This window comes from Synchiropus splendidus, chromosome 4 (assembly GCF_027744825.2).
Source record: "Synchiropus splendidus isolate RoL2022-P1 chromosome 4, RoL_Sspl_1.0, whole genome shotgun sequence".
NCBI classification, from domain to species: domain Eukaryota; kingdom Metazoa; phylum Chordata; class Actinopteri; order Syngnathiformes; family Callionymidae; genus Synchiropus; species Synchiropus splendidus.
The window spans coordinates 28651825-28665169 of record NC_071337.1 but is presented as its reverse complement, the minus strand read 5'-3'; the positions used below and the strand labels follow the sequence as shown (position 1 = coordinate 28665169).

At 42.3% G+C, this 13345-nt stretch overlaps 1 protein-coding gene across 1 annotated transcript; it reads left to right on the top strand.

Annotated features, from left to right (window-relative positions):
* Window positions 1-130: 130 nt before the first annotated feature.
* Window positions 131-12830, top strand: skic2 (SKI2 subunit of superkiller complex). The gene is made up of 29 exons (XM_053862173.1): window positions 131-169; window positions 456-574; window positions 914-1035; window positions 1286-1403; window positions 1960-2074; window positions 2410-2484; window positions 2557-2610; window positions 2701-2855; window positions 3379-3540; window positions 3610-3755; window positions 5344-5490; window positions 5548-5632; window positions 5710-5816; window positions 5881-6027; window positions 6257-6353; window positions 6427-6639; window positions 6888-6998; window positions 7426-7537; window positions 7981-8099; window positions 8400-8531; window positions 8594-8731; window positions 8788-8892; window positions 8966-9101; window positions 10122-10248; window positions 10480-10690; window positions 11211-11321; window positions 11584-11802; window positions 12042-12182; window positions 12551-12830. Exons 1-29 carry the CDS (start codon window positions 157-159, stop codon window positions 12749-12751), a joined length of 3738 nt encoding a protein of 1245 aa, XP_053718148.1. The 5' UTR covers window positions 131-156; the 3' UTR covers window positions 12752-12830.
* The last annotated feature ends 515 nt before the right edge of the window (window positions 12831-13345 follow it).

The window sequence follows — 13345 nt, the reverse complement described above, 5'->3', positions numbered from 1 at the left end:
AAAATCGAGCAATAAAGAATTTTGTACATTTGTGCAGTGCAGTAAATATTTGTAACTAAAAGCAATAATTATGAATTAATAATTATCGTCGACAACATTCAACTTCCGCCTACGTAAACAGTAACTTCCGTCGCAGTTGTTGACAAGTTCGTCAACATGGAAGGGAAAAGTAAGAATAGGCTTTAAATTAACATATCTTTTCGTCGGCTTTACTCTAGTATGTGCTTTGCTTTTATGGTTGTGAGTAGTCGACGATATTTCAAAGTTGTTTAGCGGCTTCATTCAGACTAAGGCGCTAATAATGTTGGTCTCTGTTGAAATATAATCGTGAGATTCTTTAGATTGAGGATTGGTACGAGGTGCAGCTACTGGTCGGAGTATTTATAAAGACTATACATTGCGGTCGGGGTCATGCTTAAACAGTGTCTAATTTTATGTGTCTTTTTTCATTGCAGATGACCCCCCTCCTGACACCATGGACCTCCCGTTATCCCTGTTGGAGATGGGATGCTCTGGCAGGTTTGAGCTCATCACACATCCTCTGCCCGGAAATGCTCCTGCACCACAAAGCACGGTCAGTGCATAGCAATTTATATTATATAAGAAGACTTCCGCTGCTCTTAAAGCCCTGTCAAATATTGAATTATTAAATTATTGTGGAACTCATAAAGGACATCTAATAAGCTCTCATTGTTCTACTGTTGATGTTCTAGAAAGACACCAAGCATGAGATGATGGCATTTAACATTTGTTCTCAAACTTGGTTGTCCAAGACTTCGGACCAGTCAGCCTAAATAGGTTGTTTCATTTCTCATCCATCGTGTCCCTGTCTCCTTCTCCATGTGAAAATGTCTTCAGATCTCATAAAATTAATTTCTTCGCACATACATTGTGTGATTTCTTTTTTCCTCAGCTCCCTCACGGGTTACCTCCCACAGCCCTGAACCTGGAGGCTGAAGTAGAGAAGCAGTTTCTCCAAGACCCTGGCTGGCTTCCTTTGTACGACACAGACTTTGGATTCCGGAAGTTTCTAGAGTATGTATTCATTCACTCATTTGTCTGTTTCTTACCTTCAACGCAGTCAATGCAATGCACATCTATTCCTGTTATATCTGCATCGTGTAAAGTAATCTGCTAGTCATGTTTGTAAATCTCTAATTAGCTACTTGAGAAGTAAAATCCCAAGTGGCAAATAAAAAAAACAGTTTCACCTGTCAATATCTTGATTAACTGAATCAACTTTATTATAACAAAATGAATAATGTTTCATTTTTTATATCATCAGGGTGAGCAAGAGAAACGTGAACGTTGACTCCCTGCTGAACTGTACAACTTCACCGCTCCACTCAGAACTTTCTGTTCTGAGAGATCCCACAACAGGAATGCTGCTGGACATCACAGAGGTATCTCATTCTTGATTTGTTTTCCAAGCATTCTATTTTGTTTCTCTAGTGAATCCTCTTGAATTTATCAGTGACAACCAGTCTCTTACCAACACATCAACCAAGCATGTTTTTTTACCAGTAGGTGTTTTAGTGGGTTTGTCATTCACTAAGGAAGGTTCCACTGCTATTTGGAATATGATGTTGTTCTCATGGATTCACCCCGTGACCTTCAATGGTATTAGAGTCAGAATGAGCACCTATAAGTCTGATATCATTGTTTGAGATCCACCATCATTTGGGGAACTCTGTCTGTGTCTTTGATAATTGGTTGTTCTGATAATGAAAGGTGGGTTGATTTGGAATGAGCCAAACCAGAGTTGTGATAACAGCTGCACTTGCTTTTACTGACATGTATTTGTAGAGAGATCTCTAAAATATCTCTCCATCTTTACTCATTTTATTCTCATCATTTACAAGTGGGCATAGATTTGAGTTGTCACTAAAAATAAATCTATTCGGTGTGGGACACAGCAGGTTTACAGATGTATAAATGTTTTCTTTGTCTTATGTTCAGGTGCTCCTCGAAAACACTGGCCTTTCTGCTAAGAACTCGCTGTCATTGCAACGAAAGCCCGGGCCTCCTTCAGATGGTCATCTTGGGAGCAGCACAAACTACCCCTTTTTGCCCGGTCGAGCTTCTATGAATATTTTTTACATTCTTACTCAATAAATGTATCTGTCTACCGACAATTTGCAGTACTTAGGCGTCATGCAAAGTTTAGGTTAGGTTAGGTTTAATGTGCTTGTTGTTATCCATAAACATACACAGCTCTTTTTTGTTTACTGTATGTTCTTGTAATTCCAAATAGCAAGTGTGTCAGACAAAAATATTGAGCTTAATTTGTGCTTATGCATGAATTTGTGTTGCATAAGTCCAAGGCATGCAAAAGGTCATTTTGGATCATTCTACCTGGGTATATTGGCACAGTTCTATATAAGTATTGTCTGATTATTGTCTTAACAGGAGGCATGGAGGAGCTAACACTGGATCAAATTCAGAAGAAATCTGATTTAGAGGCGGATATTGATTTTGAAAAAGGTGAGCTAACTTTTTTTGCAAAGTGTACTTTTTCAGAAAAATTATGACATCGGCATATTTTTTAACTGACAGACTTGTTGAACATTCCTCCTGGCTTTAAAGTTGGGATGGACTTCACTGACAAAGGTAAGATTAATAAATGTACTGTGTAAAGCACAGTAAACCATCTACTAGCTGGTCTTTGTATTTGTATCTTTGTATTGTATTTCTTTTAAGATGCCAAAGTAGTGAAGGAGCCAGTTAGCCTCATGACCATCCTGTCCGCACTGGATATTAATGACCTGCAGCCTGAAGCACCAGAGAAGGACAGAGGAAGTGATGGATCTCTCAAACTACCTAGGACAAACAGTCTGGATGACCTGGGCATCCAGGTGCGGATGACTCTTGCATGTTTTCTGTGTTTTATTCTGGACCACACTGAATGTGAACAGATCACATTAGTATACCCACCTGCTGCTGCTGCTGCATAGATGGTGGAAGAGCTCTGCATGTTTCCTCAATTTTTCTATGTTATCTATTTGTTCATCATCTGTAGTTATGTATTAATCCTATATTTAGCACATTGTGGTCGGTATTTCAGTGTTCCTTTGTACAGTGAATGTTGGCCCATGAGCTGTTCAGACACAGCAGCTATATCAGGAGTCATGCAATGTTAGCCTGTCTGCTAAGTTGATTCTCTTTTTCTTATTGTATTTATCCTCTTTATAATTACCAGAGTAAATAGGCATACATAACATTTTTATGTTATTCATGCCTTGAGTTTCCTTTAGCTCAGTCTTCAGATCACTGAACCACAAAGTACATGTCTTATCACTTACCAAACAAACAATTGTAGGGTCATAGGAACATCCCTGTCGAAGTTCTCAAGTGATCCAATTCTTTCCTCTGTGTCAGGATTCTGCATCCCCAGCCTCCACCAGCCAGGAGGCAAAAGAAGAAAAGAAATCAGCCCAGCCAGAGAAGCCTCAAGAGGAAGTAAAAAAATGGGCCATCCCAGTTGATGTGACTTCGCCGTGTCAAGACTTCCACAAGAGGATCCCACATCCTGCGTTCACAGTAATTATCTCACCTGGTGAATGCATGTTTTATTGACCATGTCTCAGTACGCCATCTCTCCTGCTGCAGTGGCCCTTTGAACTGGATGTGTTCCAGAAGCAAGCCGTCTTGAGACTTGAGGCACATGAATCCATTTTTGTGGCTGCACACACGTCGGCTGGTAAAACGGTGGTAGCAGAATACGCCATCGCCTTGTCTCAGAAGCACATGACCAGGTGTGTGTCTGCGATGTCACAGTTGTCACTTATCTAAAAAAGCTAGATGCTTCATTGACATGCTTTAGTGGGTGTGATTTTTATGGCTGTGTTTACCACCTGTCTGGGACTCAGTTCTTTAAAACACCTTTTTTGGTTTTACAATTGGTTGAAATTTGGGTGGACAGGGACACAGGGACAATGGTCTTCCTCAATTCAATGTTTCCTTGAGTTTCTTTGTTTATACAGTTCACTTGTCTTAACCGCACTGTGATTTCTGAATGGATTAGCAATAATCTCTATCCAGAAAATTTTCTGGTGCACGCTGTGGGGACCACAGTAAGCTCTTAATCTGTGTTTATCTCGATTAAAATTATTATAAATTATTATAATCTTATCACGTTATTTCATCAACATAGAAAAAAATGGAAGAAAGTCACTTAAGATGTATTTAAGATCATGAAGTTTATCCCTGTCACAGAGAATTTAAAAAATATGTTTTAGTGATATTACGAAAATTATACTGTATACAGTTGCTTTTGAGTCTTACGTTTGTTCGTAAAAGTGCGACTTGTATAAAATAATGTTATAGTCATTTAATGACATTGACTGTCTCTTCCTTCACACCTGATGATTAATTGTTGAGAGTCACTTTTGGTAAACACGGATTAGCATATGGCATTGAGGCTGATGCTGCCTGGTTTGGTATTGTGGCTCTCCCTAGATCTGGATAAAGTTTCTGGTGGTGCAGGTCTTTTGTTCCATCTGATCAAACACACACAGTTTAACCAATCAGGCATTAGCTGAAACAAGCAGACTGACAACCAACTTATTACACTCATAAAACACCCGATCCATGGAATGGATCTGCTCTACTCCGGACCTTTGTGAACTGTTGCTCTCCCTTCAGATCCTGTATTTTACTTCAAAATTATGATCAGATTTGCTCCATTTGGTATTTGTCCACTACAATTGGTGCCTTTTTTACCTCATCTTGGGAAGGAGATTGTGTGAACAGGAGACTCATGTGTGAATATGTGAATCTGCGTGTTGGAGTTTATTATTGTGGGAAGTTCCCTCAAGATGGGGCTCTCAATGATGGGGGACAGCAATATACAAAAAATGTAAATGATGCCAATATTTCAAGATGTTGTAAAGTATTTTTGATGTGGGGCGTCAAACCGAATCAAGCCAGAGCCCAAAATCTCAAAACACTATCACAAACAGACAAATTTACATTTATTTTTCTATGTGAGCAAATGCAATATCCACCTCTATTTTTATTACTGGATTTATTATTGTTAGTGTTAAGCTTCTCTCTAGTGTCAACTTTCATGACATTGCACTTCTTCATCACTGACTCCACTCCACAACACAAAAGATGCTTATTTTTCTCCTTTTAGTGCATGTATACATCAACCATCCCATCTAGCTTCGGAGCACATGAAATTCAATTTTGAGATCATGCATGTAGCTATGCATACTTTGACATCTTGCAGGACACATAAACTGACTCACAGCAGATTTAGACATTCAGACCATCCACTCCAGCTGACGCACAATGCTGCAATGCTTTCTTAAACCACATTCCCACTTTGTCTGTTTGCAGGACCATCTACACGTCCCCCATCAAGGCTTTGTCCAACCAGAAGTACCGTGACTTTAAAAACACCTTTGGAGATGTTGGATTGCTTACAGGAGACATACGGCTGAACCCTGAGTCATCATGTCTCATCATGACCACAGAGATTCTCAGGTATTTTGTGTGTCGGATGGTTTCACCCTGAAGGTTCCTAAATCTCTCTCCCTCCAGGTCAATGCTCTACAATGGTTCAGACGTGATCCGTGACTTGGAGTGGGTGGTGTTTGACGAAGTTCACTACATTAATGATGCTGAGGTCAGTTCCACCGTTATAGTCTGAATCCAGAATGAGACGATGTAAAGTTTGCTTTCCTCTGCTGCTCCTGTCTATAGAGAGGTGTCGTGTGGGAGGAGGTGTTGATCATGCTTCCGGATCATGTGGGCATCATCTTTCTCAGCGCCACTGTACCAAACGCTTTGGAGTTTAGCGAGTGGATCGGGTAAATATAACATCTTGATACACTGCTTTTCTGTTTTCTTTTCACGGAACCATCTCCCTTGCAGTCGCATCAAGAAGAAACAGATCTACGTCATCAGCACCTCCAAGAGACCCGTGCCACTGGAACATTTCCTTTACACTGGGAACAGCACCAAGACAGAGAAAGAAAAGTTTCTGCTGCTGGATGCTGAAGGGAAATTCCTCAACAATGGGTAAGAGATGAAGTGCTTACAATGACCAGTTGCCTTTACTATGACATTGGTCACATTTCTGCTGAATGCAAAAAATGAGATTCACTATTGCACAGACACTGAACTGGGAGAATCTATTGTTAATAATCACATGACCTTTGAGCCCTCACTCAGGAAGTTCCCTTCAGCCATATCCTCATGAGGACCCACCATTGTAAACACTTGTCTAAGAGAATTATTTGTCTCCCAGGCACTCTGCAGCTGTTGATGCTATCAAGAGTCGTGCTAGCAAGCACAGTCAAACCTTTGGCGCGAAAGGCACGCCTCGGTACACCTCTGCCAGCCAGGTACACTCCTACTTGCACGGCGTCTCTCACAAGAAAAACAACGACTCACATGTGTTTCATCATTGTGTCACAGGACCGGTCAGTTTGGCTTACCCTCCTCAACTATCTGTCCAAGCAGCACATGACCCCTGTCATAGCCTTCATCTTCTCTCGCTCACGCTGCGACGATAACGCTGCAGGGCTGAACGCTTTAGATCTGACAACCTCTACAGAAAAATCCAAAATCCATTCTTTCTTTAAGAAGAGTCTAAGTTGTCTTCAAGCAGGAGACCAACAGCTGCCCCAGGTAATGACATGAAATACAAGTATGCCACATTGTCTACTACCCTTTAACCCACCCACTACTGTAGTTTAGAAGTCAAGACTATTGAAACATTTGACTTCTCAGGTCTCTCTACACTTGCTCTGATATATTGAATCAACTGTGGAACAGGTGATGCAGATAAATACTCATGTATATTGAAGGGTTGTTTGTTGCTTAATACCAAATATTCATGACAAAGTCATACACATCATTTCAATTCTTCGGCTCAGATCTTGCGGGTCAAAGACTACTTGGTTCGGGGTATCGCAGTGCACCACAGTGGGATCCTGCCCATCCTGAAGGAAGTGGTAGAAATGCTCTTCTCACGAGGTCTGGTGAAGGTGAGCTGGTGTTTATGTTGAATCTGATTAGAGCAATATCTCAGGTGCACGGACTGATGTCACAGTACTCTCCAGTAACTTAAGCTCCTCCAATGCATTTTCAATCATTAATGTGTTGGCTGGCACAAGACCAATCTGTAGACTGTCCCTTTGATCTATGAGCTCTTGAGTGAAGCTGGTAGACAAGCCTACTTTCACAGAGGTCTAGTCAATATCCCTGAGGTTGTACACCTGGAAATCAGTCCTCTGAGATATGACAGTCTGGGGCAGATGTCAGGAAGATGTCAGTCATACTGTATGTGTTATGACTCTGCCATGTATTCGTGGGTGATGTGGGGCACTAGGCCAAAACCAAAACAGATTGTCCTTGAACCTTTTAGCCAGCTGTTTCATCATGTAACTAAAATCTCTCTGCCATCTCTGCCAGGTTTTGTTTGCCACAGAGACTTTTGCAATGGGAGTCAACATGCCAGCCCGGACAGTGGTGTTCGACAGTCTGCGGAAGCATGACGGCACTGGATTCAGAAACCTCCTGCCTGGTATGGTGCAGCTAATGCTGTAACTGTTAACATGATATTGTGACATTGTTTGTTCAACTTCAGTGGCCCAGACAAAGCTGTAGATAACATCCTTTGAATATAATTAATAATACAAACAAATCATACAGAAAAGTACTTATTCATTGGAGAGGGTTGAAGTCAGCATTGAACTCAGGGTTGCTGGAGGAAATCCGACACGTTCTTTGGTCTTGATCATCCTCGAGTCACACCCTCATGTCTTCATTCATTGTGACCGTCATTGGTTTTCTTCCTCTTCTTCCATATTCGACTTCTGTGGTCCAACACAGAAGTTCTCTCCTCATGTCTAAACCATCTGGCCTTCCTAACTTTGTCTGCACACTTCAGTGAAATAACAAACACAAGCTGGAAAGCATTTAAGTCAATTTCAACTCCAGGTTCTCTCACACACTGGGATTTTTCAGGTGAATATATCCAGATGGCGGGCAGAGCTGGGCGCAGAGGTCTGGATGCCACCGGAACTGTGCTGATTCTTTGCAAAAGTGGAGTTCAAGAATTCAGTGAACTGCACCAAATGATGCTGGTGAGCTGTTCTACTGCAGCAGGATTGCCATACTCAGAAGGCATCCTTGATATGATAGTAGAAGAAGGAAGAGATGTCAAAGTCAGACATATTTATTATTTTTATTATTATCGTGTTTATATTGCTTCTTGTTGCTCGAGGTGAGCAGTGACCGTGTTCAAGGACATTGTATATTTTAACACGTTTCTCGAGTGCTCTTTCAGTGATGGGTCCTTTGAATCCCCCAAGCCAAATAAAGATTGTTGGTCAAGTCCAAGATGAGATGTTTCATTCTCCTGTCTGTCGACATCATGTCTACAGGGGAAGCCAACGGTTCTTCATTCCCAGTTCAGGCTTACCTACAACATGATCCTTAATCTCCTGCGGGTGGAAAATCTGCGAGTGACCGACATGATGAGGAGGAGCTTCTCCGAGAGCCACAAAGACAACCAGGTATTTGAAAAACCAGGTGCAACTAAGCAGGTTTTTGTTTATCATCTTCATCATCTCTTCAGGCCAATGAAACCAGGATCAAGACTTTGAAGCAGACTTTGTCTACACTTCCTCCTCTGGAGACACATGGGCAGATGTCAGACATTTTGTCATACTACATGATAGTGACTGAGATGAAGGACATATCTGACCTGCTTCAGGTGAAGACGGTTTGCACTTAAAGGAATGTGCTGTCATTAAATCCTGTCTGCTCCAGGGTGCAATCCTGGAGTCTACCAGCGGGCTGAAGGCTTTGTCTGTGGGCAGAGTGGTGGTCGTCAATAACAGCCAGCATTTCAATGCCCTGGGCGTGATAGTGCAGGTACCAGGAGCTTAGCATTAAGCATGTTATTACTCTGCTGAACTGAAATATTATCTGTGCTTCTTGTCCTCAGGTCTCAGTTGACCTTGTGTCCTCTGCCTTCACCACGCTCATCATTTGCGAAAAAGGGAACGAGAACGGCGAGATGACAGCAAGAGTTGACATTCCTTTCCATCACTACTTCAACACAGCTCTCTTCATACCTGAAGGTTTGTGACTCTGGAGCCATAAACTCACCTTTTTTTTACCAGAAAGGTCCTGAAAGTATGTGTGTGAGGTCACCCCCAAAACGTATCTGATCTGCCACATGATTCAGGCTGAATCTGTCAGTTGTGTCAAGAGAAAGTGCCAAACGTTTTCATCCATAAGTCTCACCTCTGCAGGTGCGACACCAGAACAAAGCAGAGAGGACAGAACATGAGAGGCTTTGGTTCAATCTCACAGTTTTTATTTAGATATGTGAAACTCGCTATGATGATGTTAGTAGTTAATGAGACTCAGTCACACTTGGTTTTAACACATCGAGCCAGATATTTATTTGTTCAAGTCAGGTCAGTGACAACATGTGATTTAAGGATACTTTATTCTTTCATTTTCTTCTGATCTGAACTTGTATTTTTTAAAACATCATTCACAACATAGTTTATCCGTCAGCACACAATGGTGCCACACAAAATGATTTATGGGTTTAAGCACTAAACTATTGTTGATATTGTGAGTCAGTTTGAACCCAAAATGCATGTGGATAATTTGGCCAATAACTCTTGGGCACCCTGACCTCACAGTCAAAAGAGAAAAGACGCAATATTTCTGCAGCGTTTGTATATGCATTTCTTTTACATTTAAACAGTAAATAGTTTCCCGCCGACTTAAGAGGAAGTGTACTGCTTAGAAAAATTGTGACCACATACCGTGGTTTGAAAAACCGCTCCCTTCCTAAGGCGAAACTGCATTTCCCACATGTAAAAACTGCTTAACTTGTGCTATTTTTGGCTTATGTTTGATATTTGTGTGAAGATCTGCAACATATAAGTGTGACGAACCTGCTAAAATACAAGAAATCATAAACACACTACTTGCACTACTGTCCATAGTTGATATAGTGTGGGCATGAAGGTCACATGTCAGAGCCCTACATTCATCAATGTGGTCACACAGAAAACACATTGAAGTGAGGGTCTTACAGAGCATGAAATGACGTTTTGCGTTTATCGATGTACGTCTCTCAGGACCCTGCAGTCACACTGTCCAGAAGCTGAAGATGCAGGACATCTCTGCCATCACAGTGAAGACTCTCAAAGTTGTTCCTGACCGGATCACCAATGATTTTAACAAGAGACAGCTGCCTCGATTCAAGTGGGTTCTGTGTGTGTGTGCATGCAAGCTTGTATAGCCTAGTGAGGACCAATTTTGGTGATAGCACCTCTACAACCACCTGGGTCCTGGTTAAGTTAAGCCATGTCTTTTGGATGGTTAGGTCTAGGGTGAGAGGCTGGGGAAAGCATTATGGCAATGAGCGGACCCCATGAAGACGGTGCACCAAACCTGTGTATGCATCCATATGAGCTAAAATCACCCCTCTCCCAGGTTTGACCCTCCAGGAGAGGCCATCTCCAGAACCACCCAGGAGCTGCTGCGCATGGCTGAAGCCAACCCAGGTGGTCTGGCAACACTGGACCCCATCAACGATCTGAAGCTCAATCGCGTTGAAGTGGTGGAGGGCTCATTGAGGCTTCGTGGCCTCAAGGAAAGGCTCAAGGATTTCAACTGCGTTCACTCTCCCACTTTTGCAGAACAGGTCCGTATGTATTCGTGGTTGTTTGAAATATCTGAACCAATGAGCTAGTGCTTTGTCGTCACGGTAGCACTTTCAAAAGGACCTGCTGAGTACTTTTTTCCTCAAGCGTCATTCACCTTTTTACTCCACAAGCTAAAGGCTTTTCTCCCTCATAAATTGATCTCAGTAATGGAACAGTCAGTGGAAGACAGTGAACCAATGAAAGGTGATTCCTTGAGCCTCACACACCTCTACGAGTATGACAAAACAGAGGCCATGGTCTGTGTCTACTGAGCCACAAGAGATATTTAATTCATGACCCAGCCAGAGGCACAAATGACTGTCGTGACTAGGGTTTCTTTCTAAGTAGAGAACCTAACCTTCATGTCACTTTTCAGTTTAGCAGTGGTAAGTCACAAATCAGTGTGAGGTTGGCTGTTTTTTGTTTTGGTTTTTTTTAAACAATGTGACAATGCCGGGTGAAACTTGAGCTTGTGTGCTGTGAGCTGCCGGAGTGGAGTTACAAGCATGTGTGTTTCAGTTCGAAGTGGTGAAGGAGAGGATGAGTGTGCAGGCGGAGCTGGACCAGCTGCGCTTCCTCATGTCAGATCAAGCTTTGACCCTGTTGCCCGAGTACAATCAGAGGATCGAGGTTTGAGCAACATTCATTTTCCAACACTTGTGCTTTCAGTAAGGTTAAATATAAAGATGCATTTACCCTTTTTACTTTGCAATAAAACTGGATCCAATGAACTGCGATGCAGAGTATAGTCTCACTTTGAATGAATTCATTCATGTGCCTGAGATGTTCTTACCAAACATTGTCATGGCTTACATTCAGTTGTTTCTAGATGTATTCCATGGCCATGCTCTGGGTTCTTAGAGGACCGTGACTGTCGCTGTCGTCTGCCCAGGTGCTGAAATCCCTCCAGTACGTGGACAGCAGTGGAGCGTTGCAGTTGAAAGGGCGAGTGGCTTGCCTCCTCAGCAACCATGAGCTGCTGCTTACCGAGCTGCTGCTGGAGAACGTCCTCAGTCCGCTGGCGTCCGAGGAGTGTGCGGCGCTGCTGTCCTGTTTGGTCTTTACTCAGAACACACAAGTGGAGCCCACGGTCAACAAGGCTCTGAAGGAGGTGAGCCACAGAGGGATCTTCAACAGCCAGATGTTGCATCCAGGCATAAGTGTGTCGTGTTTCCTGATGCGCCGCACTGACTCACTCTCTCTCACCGTGGATTACAGGGAACATGAAATGATGTAGAGCGGGACTTGCTCATTTTCGTTTCTGCTGACAGTTGGTGTTGTGATTAGGGTCATGTGGTCTCAACAGAGCATCTGAGTGACTCACCGTTTAAAATGAGGTTTCCTCTCCAGGCTATTGACCGAGTCCAGGCGGTGGCCTGGAGGATCGGGGAGCTGCAGGCGGAACATGGAGTGATAAAAGCTGTGTCTGACTTTGTTCAAGACATCAAGTTTGGCCTGGCAGAGGTGGTGTACTGCTGGGCCAGAGGGATGGTGAGGCCCTGCCCCTTTATATGCTACTTTACAGTATAATTCCATTGCTCACTGTTGTCTTACAAAACTGTTTGTCTTAGCTTCACACTGACGTAAAGCCACCGCGGCAAGATTTATTTTTGATCTGACTTTTTTGTCCTTGCCGCTCTCTGTCCATGATTAGAATGGTTAAATATTGATGCTACATCCTCCCTCTACTTACTTCTGCATGTCACTCTGGAGGTTAAGCCTCATAGTTCATGTTTTTTTAATACACAAAGGTGAACGTGTGTCATTTCAGAAAATGTTCATGTTCTAACTAAAGCTATGCAGTTGTGTAGTGACCACGCTAGACACATCTTCACAGTTTGTCTCCATTTTGTCTGTAGCCCTTCACTGAAATCATAAAGCTGACAGACATCCAGGAGGGCACAGTGGTCCGCTGCATCCAGCGCCTGGACGAGGTTCTGAAGGAAGTGAAGCAAGCCGCTCACATTGTCGGAGACTCAGTCTTGGAGAAGAAGATGGAGAATGCCTCTCTGGCAATTCGAAGGGATATAATCTTCACAGCCTCCCTCTACACCCACTGATTCATGGGATTCATTTGACAGCATAGATTGTAAACATTCATCAACGCTACCAAAATAAACAGTCTTGTTTCAAAATTACATGTCACACCGTGTCTCGGTGCGCGCGTATATATATATATATATATATACACCTCAGTTTGTTTGAGACTCCTATACACTGATATGATTGAGTCACTGCCTTTAGGTGGGTGTTGGAGCTTATGGAGGTATGTTCAAATTAAATTAAAATTATAAATATTATTGTACAGTGATGTTATGAGAAGGAAAAATAGTGCATAGTATATTGTTAAATAATGAGGGTTAAAAAAAATAAATTAACATTTATGACAGGAAAACATTGAATGTCGTATATAAATATTGGTTATGTCTCTGACAACGTGCATCTTTATGTCTTATGGGTGGTTAAAATGACACCTGGGTCACAATTAAAAGTATTTCCTAATGAATAGGGATCTATGCCTGAGGTGGGGACGTACTTTTCCAGGTCGGCGAATGTCTTAAAAAGCTATTTTAAATCTGTTCTTAGGAATATGGAAATGACCGGTTCCGTGGGAAGAGCCTGATTTAGTTGGATGAACCACCGATCAATGTGGT

Excerpts from the sequence above, each read along its gene's own strand:
- skic2 (XM_053862173.1), top strand. Across the intron at positions 3,756-5,343 it reads TCTCAGAAGCACATGACCAG|GACCATCTACACGTCCCCCA; the intron begins GTGTGTGTCTGC and ends GTCTGTTTGCAG. Across the intron at positions 10,691-11,210 it reads CTCCCACTTTTGCAGAACAG|TTCGAAGTGGTGAAGGAGAG; the intron begins GTCCGTATGTAT and ends TGTGTGTTTCAG.